Genomic DNA, 17,066 nt, shown 5'->3' on the forward strand with positions numbered 1-17,066 from the left:
GTTTTTCTCCTCCGCTTTATCTCAAGATCACAATTGCGAATTTTGTAAATTATTAACGTTCTTTCTCGAATGCTTTCTCATTGCAGATACGCATCAGCTATTTGCAGTATGTAGTGATGAGTTGATAAAACGTTAAGAGAGAATGCGAGAAAAATTTCAAGAAAAATATTGATTTAATTATTGATTGCACATATCATTGGTTCTTTCATAACTTAAGAATCAAGTGACATTACTTATAAGTATATAGCGAGGGATTCAAGAAAAATAATCTTTGATTAAAAATTTTATTTCTTTTTTATTTTGTAAATTTCATATAGATATAATTTAAAAAGAGAAACGAAATCTCAACATTACATATTTTAATTTTAAAATTAATTTAGCTGATCATACTTTTGCGTATATAATAATAATAATAATATCAGTAGCTATAATTCAAAGTGATTTTTAACGTGAGAGATAATTAAGAGTGCATAGATTCATTATTATGCGTTCATATCTGATAAAAGCTTGTACTACTGTAAAGCAACATCATTATCTGTTGTCACAAAAATTATTCACAGGATCCATATGGCTCTAAGCGTATTTAATTACTCTTCACCTATCTGTGAGAGGTAACCATTAAAAGAATTTTACGCAAGATCCTGCAGTAGACATAAATTATTTACAGTAGATTTCATGAGATATATAAAGAGAGAAAAAGAAAGAGAAGATTTTACTCGTGGCATGTCTTCACCATTTCTCTCTTGCATGCCTCAAGCGAACATCTTTTCATCTTACGATCTCTAGGTAATACGTATTATGATTGACGAGGATACAAGAAATTCATGACGCACACAATAAACTTCTCTAGACATAAATATAAATGGATAGATCATATCTTTAAAAAAAATATACAGTTTTCAAGACGATATTTATTTAATGACAATGTTTGATGAGCACACCAGTATAAATTTGCTGAATGTCCATAAGTTCAACTTGATAACTATGATAAACAAGTACAACGTGATAACTACGAGAGACATCGTAAGTTGAATTTCTTATCGTATTTTCTTTCAACAATGTATTTTCTCTTTCTCTTTGCGCTATATTTTTCTAAGGAAATTCGCTTTTATTTAAAAGTCAAATTTTCTAGAGATTTCTATATTAAATTAAGCACTCTTTTATACTCACAATCAGTCAAAGTATATAATTTAACATTTAATACTTTCTTTCTGTAATGTTTTTAAAATATTAAACCTTAATAATAATTTTAAATGTAATATTATACTTAATAGCATATTCAACAGAGTAAAGTCTTCCCACCACAGTTCTTTAATTACTTTTTGTTACACAAAACCTAACTTAGATATATTAAATCAATCTTATCAGACGCAGACAATTATTATTTTCTCCGATCAAGCAATCAATAAAGTTTATGACGACTTGATTCATCTTTGAAAATTGGAGAACTACTCCGTTGCCTCTCATAGCCGCTGTTACCGGTTGCTATCTCAACGTGGCATCCGCAGAACCCTTTGTCTTAGCCGGGGCACGACTTCGGTCGTATAATATGCTGGGGGCCTCCGAAGAAGACTCTGGTCGGTAGGTACCTATCTACCAATACGAGTTAGCATCGTGTACCCCGGTACGTACCAACACAGGTTTCTCAGCCGGAGCTTCTCTCTATCTGCGAAAGATCTCCGGTCGTATGGACGAGCTCGTGCTGACCTCGGGGGCTAAAGATTACGAGGGCTCGCCACAGCTAGAATTCAACCGCCGCTGAAACGTATACACGTACCATCGTATTCCACCTTGAGCAGATTGTGGCATACACGTAGCTGGGATACGTGTACCCGAAGGCAACCGACTGCGGAGGAATCTCATGACCGCGTACTTTTCTACGGGTGCATCTTTTTCCACGAACGGGAGAACAACGGAACAAAGAAACGCGTCATCGGCGTTTCGTTTGCTGTTCCTCCAGTGTTTGCAATATTTTCTTATTCGTTTAATGATTAATGGCATACAATTGGCCTTGCCGAGTGTATCAGTTTGACATGCGAATGTTAAGGGACATATTGCGTGTAGCAAGGATAGAAAGAAAAACTTCATATGTCGATGTATGTCATTAATTTTTCAAAGATACTTGAGCATTTTTGGCGATCAAAAAATTAATATTAATTTCCAATATTGATATTTTATAATTTTAACTGTTCTTTATCTGCATTATATTTAAACAATTTATCGACAAAGTTATCGATAAACGTAATTTATCATAAAAAAATATTTTGCTTGTTGACCCAGTAAAAAACCTACTGTTACATTTTCACAAGCGCATTTTAAATTGCTTGCACAAAATTACATAAAATGGAGAGAAAGTATATCCAAATTCATGATACAGACAAAAGAAATAACGTACAGAAATTTAACAGACGTTTCCCTTCGATCAAGGAAATCTGCATTCTCAACGAGCGTTTCAGTTCCCCATGAGTTTGGTATCCAGCAACAACCTTGCAACGCGTTCACGATATACGAGATACCACTGCGTCTTAAGGATACATAAACACGCGATTTCGTGACGCTCGCCCATGGCCAATCATCTTTCCGCTGAGGGATTGATTTCTTTCTCGTGCACCTGTCGAAGCTCGGATCCTCCGCTCTTTTTCTGCAACTGTGCGCCGCACATATCGTACGCATATTACGTGGGCCGCGTAAAATGAAAGGCGAACCGACCGGCGGGTAGGTAGATATCCACCTAGAATTATCCAGGTATTGGTCCACAATTACGTCGATTATATATCGGATGGTTTTTACGACTGCATCGTAAGCTTGAGGCCTACATGCCAGATTCCGTTTCGTTTCATATGTACGAATAAGGTAAGGGTAAAGGAAAAGAACTTTTTCAATAAGAAAAAGACAAAATAATATTAATTGCTCGATGTTGTCACTTTCGATAAACGCAATCCGTGCAAATGACTGGTTATCGATCAATGATCTCAGGCGACATTAATGGACGTTCAGGCAATTTATTGCAATCATCGATGGCAGAGAATAAATTAGCGAGGACATTATTTAACGTTATAGTTTGCATCATTATTTAACTGGCTCGTGGATAATAATTACCCGGTTTTAATAATACAGCGATCGCTTCATCTCGAAGGATTAAACGCTCAAGCGAGCGTAAAGCTAAAACGCTGAAAGCGATCGCTTATAAATCCGTGTCGCAAAAAGAGAACACAAGTCCAACGGAAGACTTGTTTGGTACCATTCGTTTTCGTCGCTAATGACATTCCCTCGATCTTATTCGTGCCATTTCGCGTTACATTTTACGCATGGGGTGTCCCATTAACGCAAATACGTTCCTGTAAAACCAGTTCGCATCTGGACGCTGAAAAGCCGGACGATTGATCAGCGTAATGCCGCAAAACGGTCGCTTACATCAGCACGCGCTACCAGACCGAGAGTGAACTCCTTTAAGACGTGTACAGACTAAGCTATAGATGACCAATCAGGGCACGCGTGCTGTTCAATAGACGGTAAATATCCTTATAGCGGCACGTGGACGCATATATATGTAATTAACTGCATCTTGAGAATATTTTTATAAAAAAAATTGTCTTTAATAGAAGAGGAACGTAAAGAGTTCGCAATTTAGCATACGATAGAGAAAGGTAGTTCTTAGATCAAAAAATTAATTGATTGACAGTGAAGAAAAAATATATGATTCTCTCTCATATCAATAAATTAACGGACAATTAAGTAACAATTAAGTTATCCATGTCTCCACATAAGTGGTATTTAAAAGTAATTGTGTATCAATTACTTTCTCTGACGGATCTATTTCTGGATTATCTTTATCAGCTATCATCTCTCGGGAGATCAATCGTTTGTACAGATTTTTTTTCATTTGTTCATCAAACATCTTTCACTTTTAATGAGAAGAGTCCAAAACGTATAAAAAACAGTTGTTAAACCGCATTTATTTAGTTTGCGCCTTTACGTACGGTAGTGGACTTGCGTATAGATAGCACGACAACTGGGCGAGCACGTGTCTCAGTATGCGTTCGCTATACGAGACACTCTCTCTCGTACAAGTCACATAGATACAGTCGAGCAGTTACTCGTTCCAGCTCGAGTGTGTCGCCGCCGTCTACACGGTGTCCAGATATGGCAGCCGTACTGGACCGTCGTCTATCCTTCCTCACACCAAGAGTCCTTGACGCCCACCCTGTGTATACGGGTGTCTCGCGACGTATCCCACGACGCCTTAACACGAAGATCCCCCGTCCACTGTGTCGGCATCCTGCGTGCGCGAGCGTTCATTGTACGGGGAAGCACTCGCGGCGCCTTACATAATTGAGCGATGCTCGGAGGCTTTTCACCCTCGGCCAGCCTGTCTCCCAGACCGCTCTGGACCTCATTGTCCGGGTTTCGTCTTCCCAACTTGGAGACGATCGTCGGTGGGAGCGAAGGTCGTCGGCTCGCTCACACCGGAAGTAACGGGTGCTCCCGCACTCAGCCGTATCGATTGGCCGCCTGCGATTAGTGGACATTCAGTGAGTTGGGCATTGAAAGTCTATCGATCATTAGATTGCGCAGTCGATTTCTTGCAATACGAAATTCCAGTCTCAAAATTTGAATATTATAACTATAATATTTCATTTCAAAGAAATCGCGCGAATAAAACGCTTTGGAATTTGAGGGAGTTGTGCAGTTAGAGATTCCGAATATTAATTTTGAGTACATAAATTATTGTTGTTACTATGACATAAAATTATATAGTTAATTTATCATTGAGCAATGCACATTATTTTCCGATAAAATAATTTTTATTACAACAAAAAATTGCTGACATTCTCGATTTCTGCAACGTCTCCGACTGATTAGTGTTTGATGAAGATGGCATCGCAGAATCAAGTCGTCTTAATTACCCAAGCCCTATCATTCCAGCAGGCGCGAAGTTTGATCGATTCCGGGGAAACGCGCGGAATCCACCGGTTTCTCGAAAGCTGGGCAACGTTTAGTAGCCGTCGGTTTCTTGCCGGTCGCCTATACCATCGCGACATGTTCGTCTACACCTTTCTCTCTCTTTCTCCTCTTCCTCCCTCTTTTCCGCCGCCCCACGTCGCTCGGTATGTTAATGTCATTCTTCCGAAACCCCTCGTCCCTGATTCGAAGTACTAGCCCGGCCAGGTTTTTCGTGTCGGAAAGGATGTCGCGTCTAATTGACGAGTGGCGGACGTATATGCTACATTGTGGAACGAGTGGCTGCGTTGGGCGGCGGTGCTGACATGTGTCCGAGGTGTTCGAAGCAACGTTCTACCGTGTCTTATTATACACTGGACACCTCGATATTTCGATCGCGACAAATACTCGATGATGGACCGCACGCCCGAAAAAGGAGCCACAACGCCGCATACTATTGTCGCCAATTGAAGAAAAGAATATAGTCACGAAGATACGTGGTGCGAAATACTAGTGGATTTTCTCTGACGTCGAACATCGATCGCGTCGCAAATTAAATATAAGTTACTTTTTTAACTTTACATTTTACCTCTTTCTATAATTTTATCATGAAAGTTCTGTAGTTTTATTGGGTTAATTTCAAATCGTTCTTGTACCGTTTAGTAACGGTACAAAAAATATGGTGTAACTTAAATATTACATTCAAGAATGAAAAAATACGAATCACTATGTTGTAAGTTTCGTATTTTCCTTTTATTAATCAAATTATAATAAGAGCATAATTATCATTAGCAATTTGTTTTGCAGAATCTTAAATGTACAATCACGTGTATCTTTAGCAGTTAATAAATGTCGATTTTTATTTAAAATCTCAAAGAAGAAAAATCAATACACTTTGAAGTGCTCTATATGTGATATATGATACAGACTAGTTTTCACATCAATTTTATCATGAATATATCACATGTATGGCTACATCGCAGGAACAATTGCGTTTAATTGATTCACTGGGAGGAGCATACCCGCTTGCGTCTCATGAACAAAGAAACTTTGCCATGCGAACGATGCGTTGTGGATAGGGAGCTCGTTAATGATTGGAAAAAGGTGCGTTCAAAAGCGACAGGTATACCTTTCGAGACGCTGTCGAGACGTGGGCGAATCCTGCCGTTTATGGATGCACGCTACTCGAAAGATTCTATTCGTGTGTTCTAATAAGCTCTCTCTGGGCGCGAGGAACTCACGACCGTTTAGCGCGTGGGTGAGATCCGAAGTGGGAGAGGAAGAAAGATATAAATGGACAAAGAATAGAATTAAATTTACTTTATGTCCGAGAATATAGATTTCTTCGACGCACACTTTAGAAAGAATTAAATTGAAAATCATGAATTGGAATATTTAATATTATTTAGTTTATAAACAGGCAAAATAATTTAATATAAAAAGTAATAAATAATAAGGAAAATGATCACAATATACATACGTGAAAGTAGAACAGATAACTGTAATAATCCTAAGCAACTAATTTCAACAAATATTGCTAAAACTTATGTAATATTTTGTCAAGTACAAGACGATTAAAAAATTGGATTAAAATAGATCATGTTATTTGACTAAATTAGCGAAGGAAAGATATATTCAATTATTCTGAAAAATAAGTAAAAAGAAACAATTCAACAAGGAGGATATAAGGAGCTATTTTACGCACATGCGTAAAAATGTTTCTTAAAATTTGAGGTGAAACAGTAGAAAGAAAAAAAAAGAAAAGCTTCTTATATTATAAGAAGTATAACACGGTTAATAAAATGAATTGAAATAAATAAATCACGTTATTTGATTTAATTAGCAAAGAAAATAAGAATAAAAAGAAACAATTTGACTAGAATAATATAAGGAGCTTGAATGCGTAAAAGGAAAAAGAAAAAAAAAACAATTCGCGAAGGAGGAGTTCTGTTATCGTGACGTCGCACCACAAGCGGTAGGTGTTCGGCCTTTCAGGTGGGTGTCGCTTCTCCGCGAGGACGGAGAATACGCTGCAACGGTGACATCATCGGCTGCGTAGTCAGCTGACTCGACTTAGATGGAGCGAAAGAACGGAGAAAAGTACGTCGCATAATTGCCACTGCTGTCGTCGTTCTCATTATTATCAACATTAACCATTAGGAACGACCTCGCCGAACGGATGTCGACCTAGTGATCGAGTACCCCGACTGGATGCGGTTGTCACTCGTTCGAAAATGCGTTGGTGTAAACCAGAGGACGGTTCCACTTACGTAACATTCGTGTGCACAACTGTTAAATGTTTCTGATAGATTTCACGCATATCGAGTGTTACAAAACTGTCGTATATGTAAACTTTAATGACAACTTCTTTCAATCGTTTCAAATCTCTTTATTTGAAATGTAGATGTCAAATGTTTTAAGTGAAATCTCTTTTATGAAATTATTGCATAATTTTAGTATCGTTACTAGCTTTATATATTTATTATATTTAATTATTTACCGAGCTCAAATTTTATTATTTCCTTTAGCTTAAATAAAACTGAAAAAATATGTTAATCTGTGTATGAGATTCCTTTTTTTTTTTTATTTAATATGTGATATCGGCGTATCTTTTTGTCAAGTGGAAAATGCGACCTCTTCGAATCTTCTACGAGGCCGTCCACGGACGCGTTCTCCACGTCGATCTGATGGTACCGGTGGACCTACGGCGAAAGTCGTCGTCACAAGAAAGCCAAACGGCTACGAGGAATACGGAGTCGATAGTAAATTCAAGTGAGACATTGTCCCTTGATCCCTTCCACCGTGTCGGTTTCGAACAGGGTGGTCCCACTGCGAGCTGCAACGTCGCATTCCCATCGACCGCATAACGAGCTCTCGAGAGCACTGTCTCGCGCGCACTCCTCCAGTTCTGGTCACTCGCTCTCCGCCTCTCGCTTTCTCACTCCCTTTCAACGGCCGCTCCTGGGTGTTCCACGCGTCAGACGAACTGTATCTTCGCGGGGAGTAATCCCTAACCCGAATAAATTGCATTTCGTTGACCGGTGCGCATGCAGCTGTTTAACTGTCAATCGAGTATTGTGACGATTCAATCCAGAAAGATTTGAGAAATTATTTCAATTTTTCTGTTCTTCTCTTATGGATGAACCTCGGTTAATCAAACAGTCATTGAAACTGAATGCTTGATCCAATTTGCTTTGAATAATTATATGTCGCTTTAAATGATTATGTCTCTTTGTGTAGTAGTTTTATAGTAGAGGAGAATTATAATAGTGGTGGGAATTACGAATATATGGCGAACTCGAACGATACTATTGCAGTATATTAAAGTAATTATAACTTCTCTCTCATTTCTCGCACTTAATAGCAATAGTCCAATACTGTATACGCTCAGCGCTACACGTGACACTATAACACGTGACCGTAGAAGGCACACGCTGTTCAAGATAAATACTATTATATATTTTCAATATTTTTGATGTAAGGAAGAGTGAAAAAACTGCGAATTGTGAAAAAACTGCGAATTAAGATTGTGATATAAACACAAGATAAATACTTAATAAATTTTAATATAATTTTTAATATCCTTTAAAATATAGATCGATAAAACTACAATATAGAAGGTGGCAGAAATTTATTCAATAATCACAGTCAATTAACCAAATGTATCTCAATCAAAGATAGATACAGGGATAAGATTTAGTTAATTACGATTTATCAACTGTGCAATCAGAACTGATCATCTTTTTGCTCTATTTGATAATGATTATTCGCGGGTAGCATTATTTCAGAATTTAGAATAGTAGCTGCCACTGCCGCCTTTCGCTCGCGATGACTCACAATCAGTCAGTCGAACAGTACACGTATATATCGAATGACGATTAGGAATATTAAATCGAGGGATCGTTAGTGGCGTTATGTTCTCACGCGAATCTCGCGAAGCGATCCACCTTGAACGCCTCGATCACCAGTAATGAAGCAACCAATGTGCCAATGCCCGCGATATTTGCAGCTATTGCTGACGCGAACATAATCAGTGCCACTATTTATCTTATATCCTTAATTGCTTATGTTTCTGCTTTATTGAAAAGATTAAATTAAAGAAGACAAAAAAGAGAGATAACATTAACTTTCTTTAAGAATAAGTAGGTTCTTACAGTGCGTTTCATATGTTAATTAAGAAAATGGATAAGAAGGAAAAACAAAAGATGTAATACGCAATTTGAACATGTTTCACATTTTTAAATTACGATTTATCAAGTATAGAATTATTAATTAAATGTTGCATAAATACATTAAAATTTAAGAAGATACTTTACGCAATTAAACAGAAGTTTAATTTCTTCTTCTTATTCTTTTCTTTAGTCAATTATTCTTTCTTTGATCTGCTTGATAATTGACCTATGCGTTCGTATAGTATCGTATAAGTATATTTATAGCAGTATATGAAATATACGAGTGCGTAAAATGGCACGAGCTTTCGTAATAAATACTTCGAGAAAGGAAGGAAGCGGAGAAATCAAATGCGCCGGCAGACGATATAACTCATAAATCCGTAGCCACGCTATTGATCGTAAGTTACGTGCTTCTGCGCGGTGGGAAGAGAAAAAAAAACAAGAAACGAAGATTTCGATTCTCATTACAGATACGTCTTGACGAACGAAACGATCCGCATTTCGCCGATTGGAACTTTAATAGAGGCCCGATTATATCCGACGCGGAAAAACGCGCGCGGGCGATCACCATGGATAAAGAGAGGGATAAGAAAAGGTGCCGATTGATCGGTGGTCACGATCGCCATAAAGCAAGAGGACCAATCATAGTTATTGCACCTGTTAACCCCAGGAGCCGTGCGGCTTGATGCAATCCTAGATAAGCAATACCGCTCATGAGAACAACGTAATTTGATTAAGAAAAGTAATAAAGTTGCGCGAAATCTTTAATAACATTAAAAGTCTGCTTGACATTATCTTAACGAAGTTATTTTTAAGACGAAGTGTAACATTGAAGATTCATCATCCTGTTTTCTTAGCGTCGATAATTTAACGACAAATACTCTCTATTTCTAATTACACACTGTTATGTATTAAAGGAGCAATGGACAATAGTACTCAGTCCATTGAATTAAAAAATAATATTTTGTTTAAAAAAGGAAAATTTAATAACGTTAATTCAATTTTCGAAAATATTCTTTTAACGAGTCTTTTGAGGATAAATAATACATATAAACATAAAATTAAATGATTTAATATAATAATTACTGTAATTCTAATTTGAAGATTTAATATATTTTGTATGAAAATATATCTACATTTTTATCTAAAAATTTAGCAATTATAATTTTATAATGGAATAATGGGATGCACTTAGTACATATCAGTTTTTAATATATGTCACATGTAATAACTTTTGATTATAGCTTTGATTAAGGCTCGTTTTATGTTGGTATCTGAATATACATTACATTTTAATAGCAGAATTTGAGATAGATAAGATGAATCGTACGTAGATATGAAGAATATTAGAAATACTCTTGCACACAAAACATTAAGAATTAATGCCTCTTATTAGCTTCTGCTCGCAAAGGGCATTACGGTACATCGAAATAAAGCGAAGTTTATCGCCTCCGTAGAGTGTCAACTATTCTATACGAAAGTGTTCATTGGTAGTAATACCCAGGTTTGCGGTGAGCAGGCAGAACGATGCGTAAGCGATAAATAGGATGAGACAGTCCGAGACATGGCAGAATTCACAAAGCAATTACCCCATTACCCCTCGGTGAACCAAGGGAATTACGCTAATGTATCGGCGACATCTCACTAAAGAGGAAAACAAGCGGGAAGAAAAAGAGAGAGGCAGTCACGTTGCTCTTGCCGCGTTATCGCGTTTCTTCCTCCCCAGAAATTCCCGCTCTAAAACCTACTGTCACTGTTCAGAAGTGAGGGAGGCGTACACACACATTCCGGAGCTGATCTCAATAAAGCAATCGATTTATTGTAGAACGACGTATCAGTGCGCACTCAATTAGCGCCGTGAATACTCGTCTGTTATGGATTATTACGCAGGCATAGACGTTGTAAATGATAAGATAGTGCAATCTCCTAGAATTTTAAATAAATAGAAGAAATTAAATTTCATTCTATTGTTTATTAATATATGAGATATGTTATTATTATTGAAAATGTTATCAAAATAAAATTAAAATTTTTATATTAATATTATTAATATAAATTTTTTACATAACTTAAAAATCTTTGTTAAAAATTGTTAAAAATCCTCGATGTTGCAATTAAGCATAATAGTGGCTGGGCTTAAAAGTAGGTATATTTTTGCAACGCTTTTCCCGAATTATGGAATCGTAAATTACGGCTGTGGCTACTAGACTTTTTGAAAAAAATCGCAATCGACGTAATAATTTCTTTTTAATATTACTTTGCGGTTCATTATTATTCATACCGTTCAATCCCATTAGGCTTAAGCTCGCTAGCGACGAGCATCTTTATCCCTCCCCCTTGATGTTTCTATAACTTCGCGACTTAAGACTCTTATCTGAGATTTCGTTGTACCGCAAATGTCGGTGCATTCCTCGCTTCGTCGCCCGCGGCATCACCATAAGCGGATTAGCTTGCTCGGTGGCTTGATTTCGCGACTTTATCTGGTTTTTTCTGCGTTCTTTCGATATCTCTCTCCTAAGCCTCTTCGTTTCCTTCGCTAGGGGATTAAAGAGCACTCGTCCCGTCGAGTAAAGTGTAAAAACCGGAGACTTACAAAAGCCAAGTATATGAACGAAATGACAGTGGGACCAAGGTCGGTTTAAGCCTAAATTTATCTACCTTGCTGTTACAATACATCTTTGTATAAACTACCATTTATCTTTATTTTATTGCATAAATTTGTTATCTTTATTTATGGTTCAAATATGTTACACTTGTTATGAAATATATTTACGATTTTATTAAATTATATTTACGATTTTCTTGTAATTTATTACAATAATTAACACTTGTTTTACAGTGTATTCTAGAAAAAACTATTAAAAAAATTTAAAGTTATTTAGTAAGTAATACAGAAATATTACAATTGCATGCTACCTCTATTGTAATTGTTATCGAGCGATATGTTTCATATGATTTAACTTTATTCTTTTCTCTCCTCTCTCTCTCTCTCTTATCGCATAATGGATAACAAAATTAAGCAAAATTCGAACCTATACAGAACATAGATTGCGGTTTCTTCTTTCTTTGTTCTTCTTCTTCTTCCTCTCTCTCTCTCTCTCTCTCTCTCTCTCTCTCTGCTCCTTTTTTAATTTTTTTCCTACTTTCATAAAGAATTCTTCATACAAAAGGATTAAATAGGTATCATGGAGGATCGACGAAAATGATCATAAAGTTCATTCCAATATAAAGAAAAATAATTAATTCTCCTGCAATAACGAAAAAGGGAGGATTACATCGAGCAAAGTAGAGGATGGTTAAAAAGATGAGAAAGCTAGAGAACTTCGGATCTGAAGAAATCTCTTGTTGAGATTATAATCCCTCATTAAGTGAGCCGCTTGTAAGATACACGTGTAATCGTTAGTATGTTATACATATATATGCGCAACAATATAGTTGTGAATGTATGTACATATATATATTACATTTATTATAGATTTTTAGTAAATTAAACAAATTTTAAAGAATAGATTTACTATAAATATTATCAAACTATTGTGAGGAAAACAGACGCACTTATTTTTTACTAATATTATTAAATATTTTATTAATATTTAATTATATAATAAGAAGCAAAAATTAATACATAAAATTATTTGCTTAAACTCTCCGAAGGTTGTTTATAAATAATTTATCAAATGGTTCAGCCTCAGCAAAAAGTTATGAATTCTTGACGATGAGTGATAGTTTTTTGCTGCATGCAATTAATATTGCTCGCTGTTGGTAGTCGTAATATATCAAGAAATACATAACGCAGTATTCCATGGTGTGCAATGAATGAGACCGATATAGTAGGCATTGCATAATTAAAACAAACAAAGACTAATTTGAAGCACCTCAAGTAGGCGGTGGGGACCACGTTGTCCTTGCAGCTCGAAGCTCATGTAGCATGCAACTCACATGCATATACATAAAAACTGATATATGCAATTCTGCCACAGAATTAATGTAAATTCTTCATACATGTATTTTACATTTAATAATATTTTCTAACAGAAAGATACACGCTCTGTAATTTTATTTTGTTTTTAACAGTTTTGATTTAAGTTTCAGTTTAATAATTATAATAACGTATACTTGATAATTATATTTATTCTTCAATTTAATTATAAAACATTATATATTTATACATTAAAAATTATTTATGTGTATACATTTTTGTAATAGGAGGATAGAATTCAATATTAATTATTCATAGCACAATTACTAAAAATACATTCAGGAATGCATATCCGGGTATTTAATGATTGCAAGCTGGATTTTACGATTGCATTACAAACAGCGTAGCCTTCTCGTACCATACTGAGCTTGCTGACAATGAGATAAATAGGAATGAAACTTGCATAGAGAATAGTCATTTTTTATTGATTGCAAAGAATAGATGATGTGACAGTTTACAATATTTTCCATATTTTACAATATCTTTCACTCAAATTTATAATAATAGCTCGTGATATTTTTATAATATTTTTATAAAATAAAATCAAATCCTACATTGTATATTGAAAATATGTTGAAGCCTACATCATATATATTTTATTACTATTAATTCTTACAAATTATAATTCGTGGAAAGATATATTCCATTTGAAGTATTTCTCAAATGGATATTTCTTTTGATATCATCGCAAAGGGGCGGAGATTCCTCGAGATTTCTACCTGATGTTCGTTCAAGGACGCGAGGAAAAGTCAGCGGGACTCCGAGGAATCTTCTGCGTTCCGCTGCGATGAACGATGAACGTAGCAGTAGGGTTGTTTCTGAACATTTATAAGAGGCTGCTGGCAACGCCGTGATAAATCAAGCCAGGGTCTGACGCAGCAGCTGGGGCAGCGGGAGGGTAAAGAAAGAGGAGGAGAAGCAGGGTTGAACCGGACTCTCGTGGGGTCAGATCAACTTTCGTTACCGCGCAAAAGAAAGCGAAGGCAGGAGGGTGGGCAGGAGCGACCGTCAAGATCTTAAGATGAATGTCGAGTAGCGGAAAAAAAGGACTCATCTGCATTCCTGGCTATATGAAGGATGCTCCTCGTCGCTCTCGATAATTAACGGCCTTATCGTCAGCTAAGATTTGCGTGCATACGAGCTTTGCACAACACGATAATATTTTACCAGTGTTTCTTTATTTCGCTTGATGACACACAATAAATTAGAAAAGGGATACTGCGTTTTATATTTTTTTTTTACAGTCAAGAATTACAAGAATGACTCGTGTCTTGACAATCTCTCTGCTGATATTCGATTAACTCATTAGAAGAACTAAAGTTGAAATATTCAAATAAGAAAACGGTATATATGTGTATTCCGTTAAAGAAAGAACTTCTATGATGAAAATAATTCTTTCATCATACGATGGAAATAAGAAAGCTTTTATACTGTAATAGAAACATCTAAAAATGTATACATTGAAGTATCTATAGAATTAATTATTTTATTTCTTGAATAAAATAAAGACTGTTGTAACAAAAATAAATTAGCAAGCTATATAAAAATGTTAATTTATATAGCATGTATCTAATACTTCTCTCAAATCTTAATTATACAATATTCTGTTATTTATAAGTATCTAACCATTTCTTTTTTATTGCCAAATTATAGTTTTGATTATGATAACGAAAGAGAAAAATGATTAATAATAGTTAGTATTTCATTATGTTAATGAGGCTATTAGTTGGATTTAGTTAGGTTGTTGAAGAATAGTAACATTAATGAACATAAATGCAATAGAACTATATGAACAAAATATATTCGACGTGCAGCTGTCGATAAAGCCTCGCTTGACCCTGACAATCAGGATGCATTACTTCGAATGACTAGCGAACTGCCAGAACAGGACTATACTCGCGGCGAAACGCGTGTGTAATGATGGGTTTCTCATTCGCGCGCACGGGACGTGGCACGAACCACGGCGCCCTTCGATGATGGGGCACCATCTTCCAAGGCCCTCACGTCGGAGGCCCTAAATTGGTGCCCGTCGCGAATTGGCATAATGACGGGTATCGTGCCGCACCGATAGCATGACCCGAAGGATCGAGTTCGTGCATACGTGTTGCTTCGATCGTTTGCTAGAACGTTGGAGAAAAATGAGGGTGAGAGAGAGAAAGAGAGAGAGAGGGGGGGGGAGGGAGAGGAAGAGAGAGAAAGAATTCGTTTAAAAATATTTTTCCGAATATAGTACTTGACAATTATTGTTATTGTGTGAGAAACTAACTTTTCTTATTATTTCATTGTAATGAAATAACAAGAAAAGAAATATTTTTCGTTATTTTACCAGATATATTTATTTAATAATAAATATCATCTGATAAATAGTAAAAAATATTTCTTTTCTTGTGTGTGTTAATTTAATTTGTAGATAGTTTGTTTAATTTTTAAACTATAAAGAATGTCATTGAAGAATCATAATTAATCGTAGGTAATGAATTAAAATTTTCACAAGTATAATAAGGTTTATATAATTTTTTCATACATTTTGACGCAGAGTCCTTCCTTTTTCAGCCAATTGGCTTTATTTATGCTTTCACCCTCTGTCCCTCCACGGCACGATCCTATCCTTGCAATCCGCGACTTCGTTTCCAGCCTATTGTCCGCGGCGCGTTTCAAGATGCCGCCGACGTAATGAGAATTTTAATTACCCAATCTAGCGTTTACTCGACGAGTTCCTTCAACGGAATGCAAAGCTATCAGAGAAGCGATTACCTTTATGCAAGCCATCGAAGTTTTACCATCAAGCACTCGTTCCGGTCTCTAGAACGATCAAAGAATTCGATTACAACATTAGATAATGCATGTGCATATCTCTTTGACGAAACTCTTTATTATATCTAACAACTCTTTATGAAAAATATTACTTATTAAAGTTTTTTTTTAAATAAACAATACAACATGCATCAATAAATGATGCCGTTAAAGTATACATAGATAATTTGACATAATGTAAATATATTTTAACAAATCTCTACGTGACATCTTTTTTTAACAAAATACGCAATCAAAATAATTTTTCATTCTTTTTAATGTCATTTTCAGATCGTTGTAACCATGCGGAATATAGTATGCTCTTCTCTGGTCTATCCATATTAATCCACAATCCATTACTTCTGATTACATTTGGCGCAGGATACTCTAGCATATCAACGTCATTCATATGTTGTCGAACTTTGAATATGGCTGACTGCGAATTTGACATAATATCATTCTTCCTATTAAAATTTAAATAAAACGATTCCATAAACAATTTTTTCTTATAAGTACAATTGTTTGACATTACCCTAGATTTCGTATTTGAATCTGCTGACTTGAAACTAATCGAAACATTTGGCTTCCTTGAAGAACCAGCTGATCCCAATAGATATCCTTTGTCCAATCCTGCTTTAAAACAATTTTCCTCACATTTTTTCGATACTAGATCCTTACTCTTGGGATTTTCCGTTACGATCCTGACTATCATGTCTTCCTCTTTGGTCCTTTTCGTTTTTACAGATTGAGACATTTCTCCTACGTTTTTATTTATTAAATTTTTAGATATTACACGATCTTTTGTTTTTGATGTTGATATTGTTTGTGAAGAGGACAACTTATTTATATTGACAATTTTGATCATATTTGCATTTTTGGACGGTTTTGATTGTATTTGTTTTTCGGTTTGCAATGGCAATTTATCTATCACTATCGTGTTTGAAGATTCTTTGGATGGATTAGCCGACTTCAATGATGTCAAATTTTTTAATTTTTCGAATTCTTGATTCGTTTCTGGAGTATTCTTTATGCCTGTTAAACTTTTCAGTCTATTTTGCTTTGACTCTTCTAATGATACCTTTCCTGAGATTTCTGATTTTTGCATCGTTCCTGAAGAAGTTCTTAACGAAAAAGTATTTAACGAACTACATCTATTTTCATTAACCTTCAATAATGATTTT

The 17,066-nt window shown here is 35.7% G+C and overlaps 2 protein-coding genes across 6 annotated transcripts in view; one reads left to right on the forward strand and one right to left on the reverse strand.

The window, feature by feature from the left end:
- The window catches only part of Egfr (epidermal growth factor receptor), a 156,169-nt gene that overhangs the window by 101,365 nt on the left and 37,738 nt on the right, over positions 1 to 17,066 (forward strand). The gene's annotated exons all lie outside the window — the stretch shown is intronic.
- On the reverse strand, positions 15,601 to 16,658 carry LOC108726395 (uncharacterized). 4 transcript variants are annotated; one of them, XR_001936796.1, is made up of 3 exons: positions 16,418 to 16,648; positions 16,256 to 16,349; positions 15,601 to 15,809 (listed from the first exon to the last, which is right to left on the reverse strand). XR_001936796.1 is itself a non-coding variant. In XM_018453920.1 (3 exons), the coding sequence occupies exons 1-3, from the start codon at positions 16,637 to 16,639 to the stop codon at positions 15,775 to 15,777; spliced, it is 408 nt and encodes a 135-aa protein (XP_018309422.1). In that variant the 5' UTR covers positions 16,640 to 16,658; the 3' UTR covers positions 15,601 to 15,774. The 4 variants fall into 4 exon arrangements, 3 of the variants coding, with proteins under 3 accessions (XP_018309422.1, XP_018309423.1, XP_018309424.1); XM_018453920.1 differs by having other exon boundaries at positions 15,601 to 15,815; positions 16,177 to 16,321; positions 16,418 to 16,658; XM_018453921.1 differs by having other exon boundaries at positions 16,256 to 16,321; positions 16,418 to 16,657.

The sequence above is a fragment of the Mycetomoellerius zeteki genome, unplaced genomic scaffold (assembly GCF_001594055.1).
Source record: "Mycetomoellerius zeteki isolate Tzet28-1 unplaced genomic scaffold, Tzet1.0 scaffold415, whole genome shotgun sequence".
NCBI classification, from domain to species: Eukaryota; Metazoa; Arthropoda; class Insecta; order Hymenoptera; family Formicidae; genus Mycetomoellerius; species Mycetomoellerius zeteki.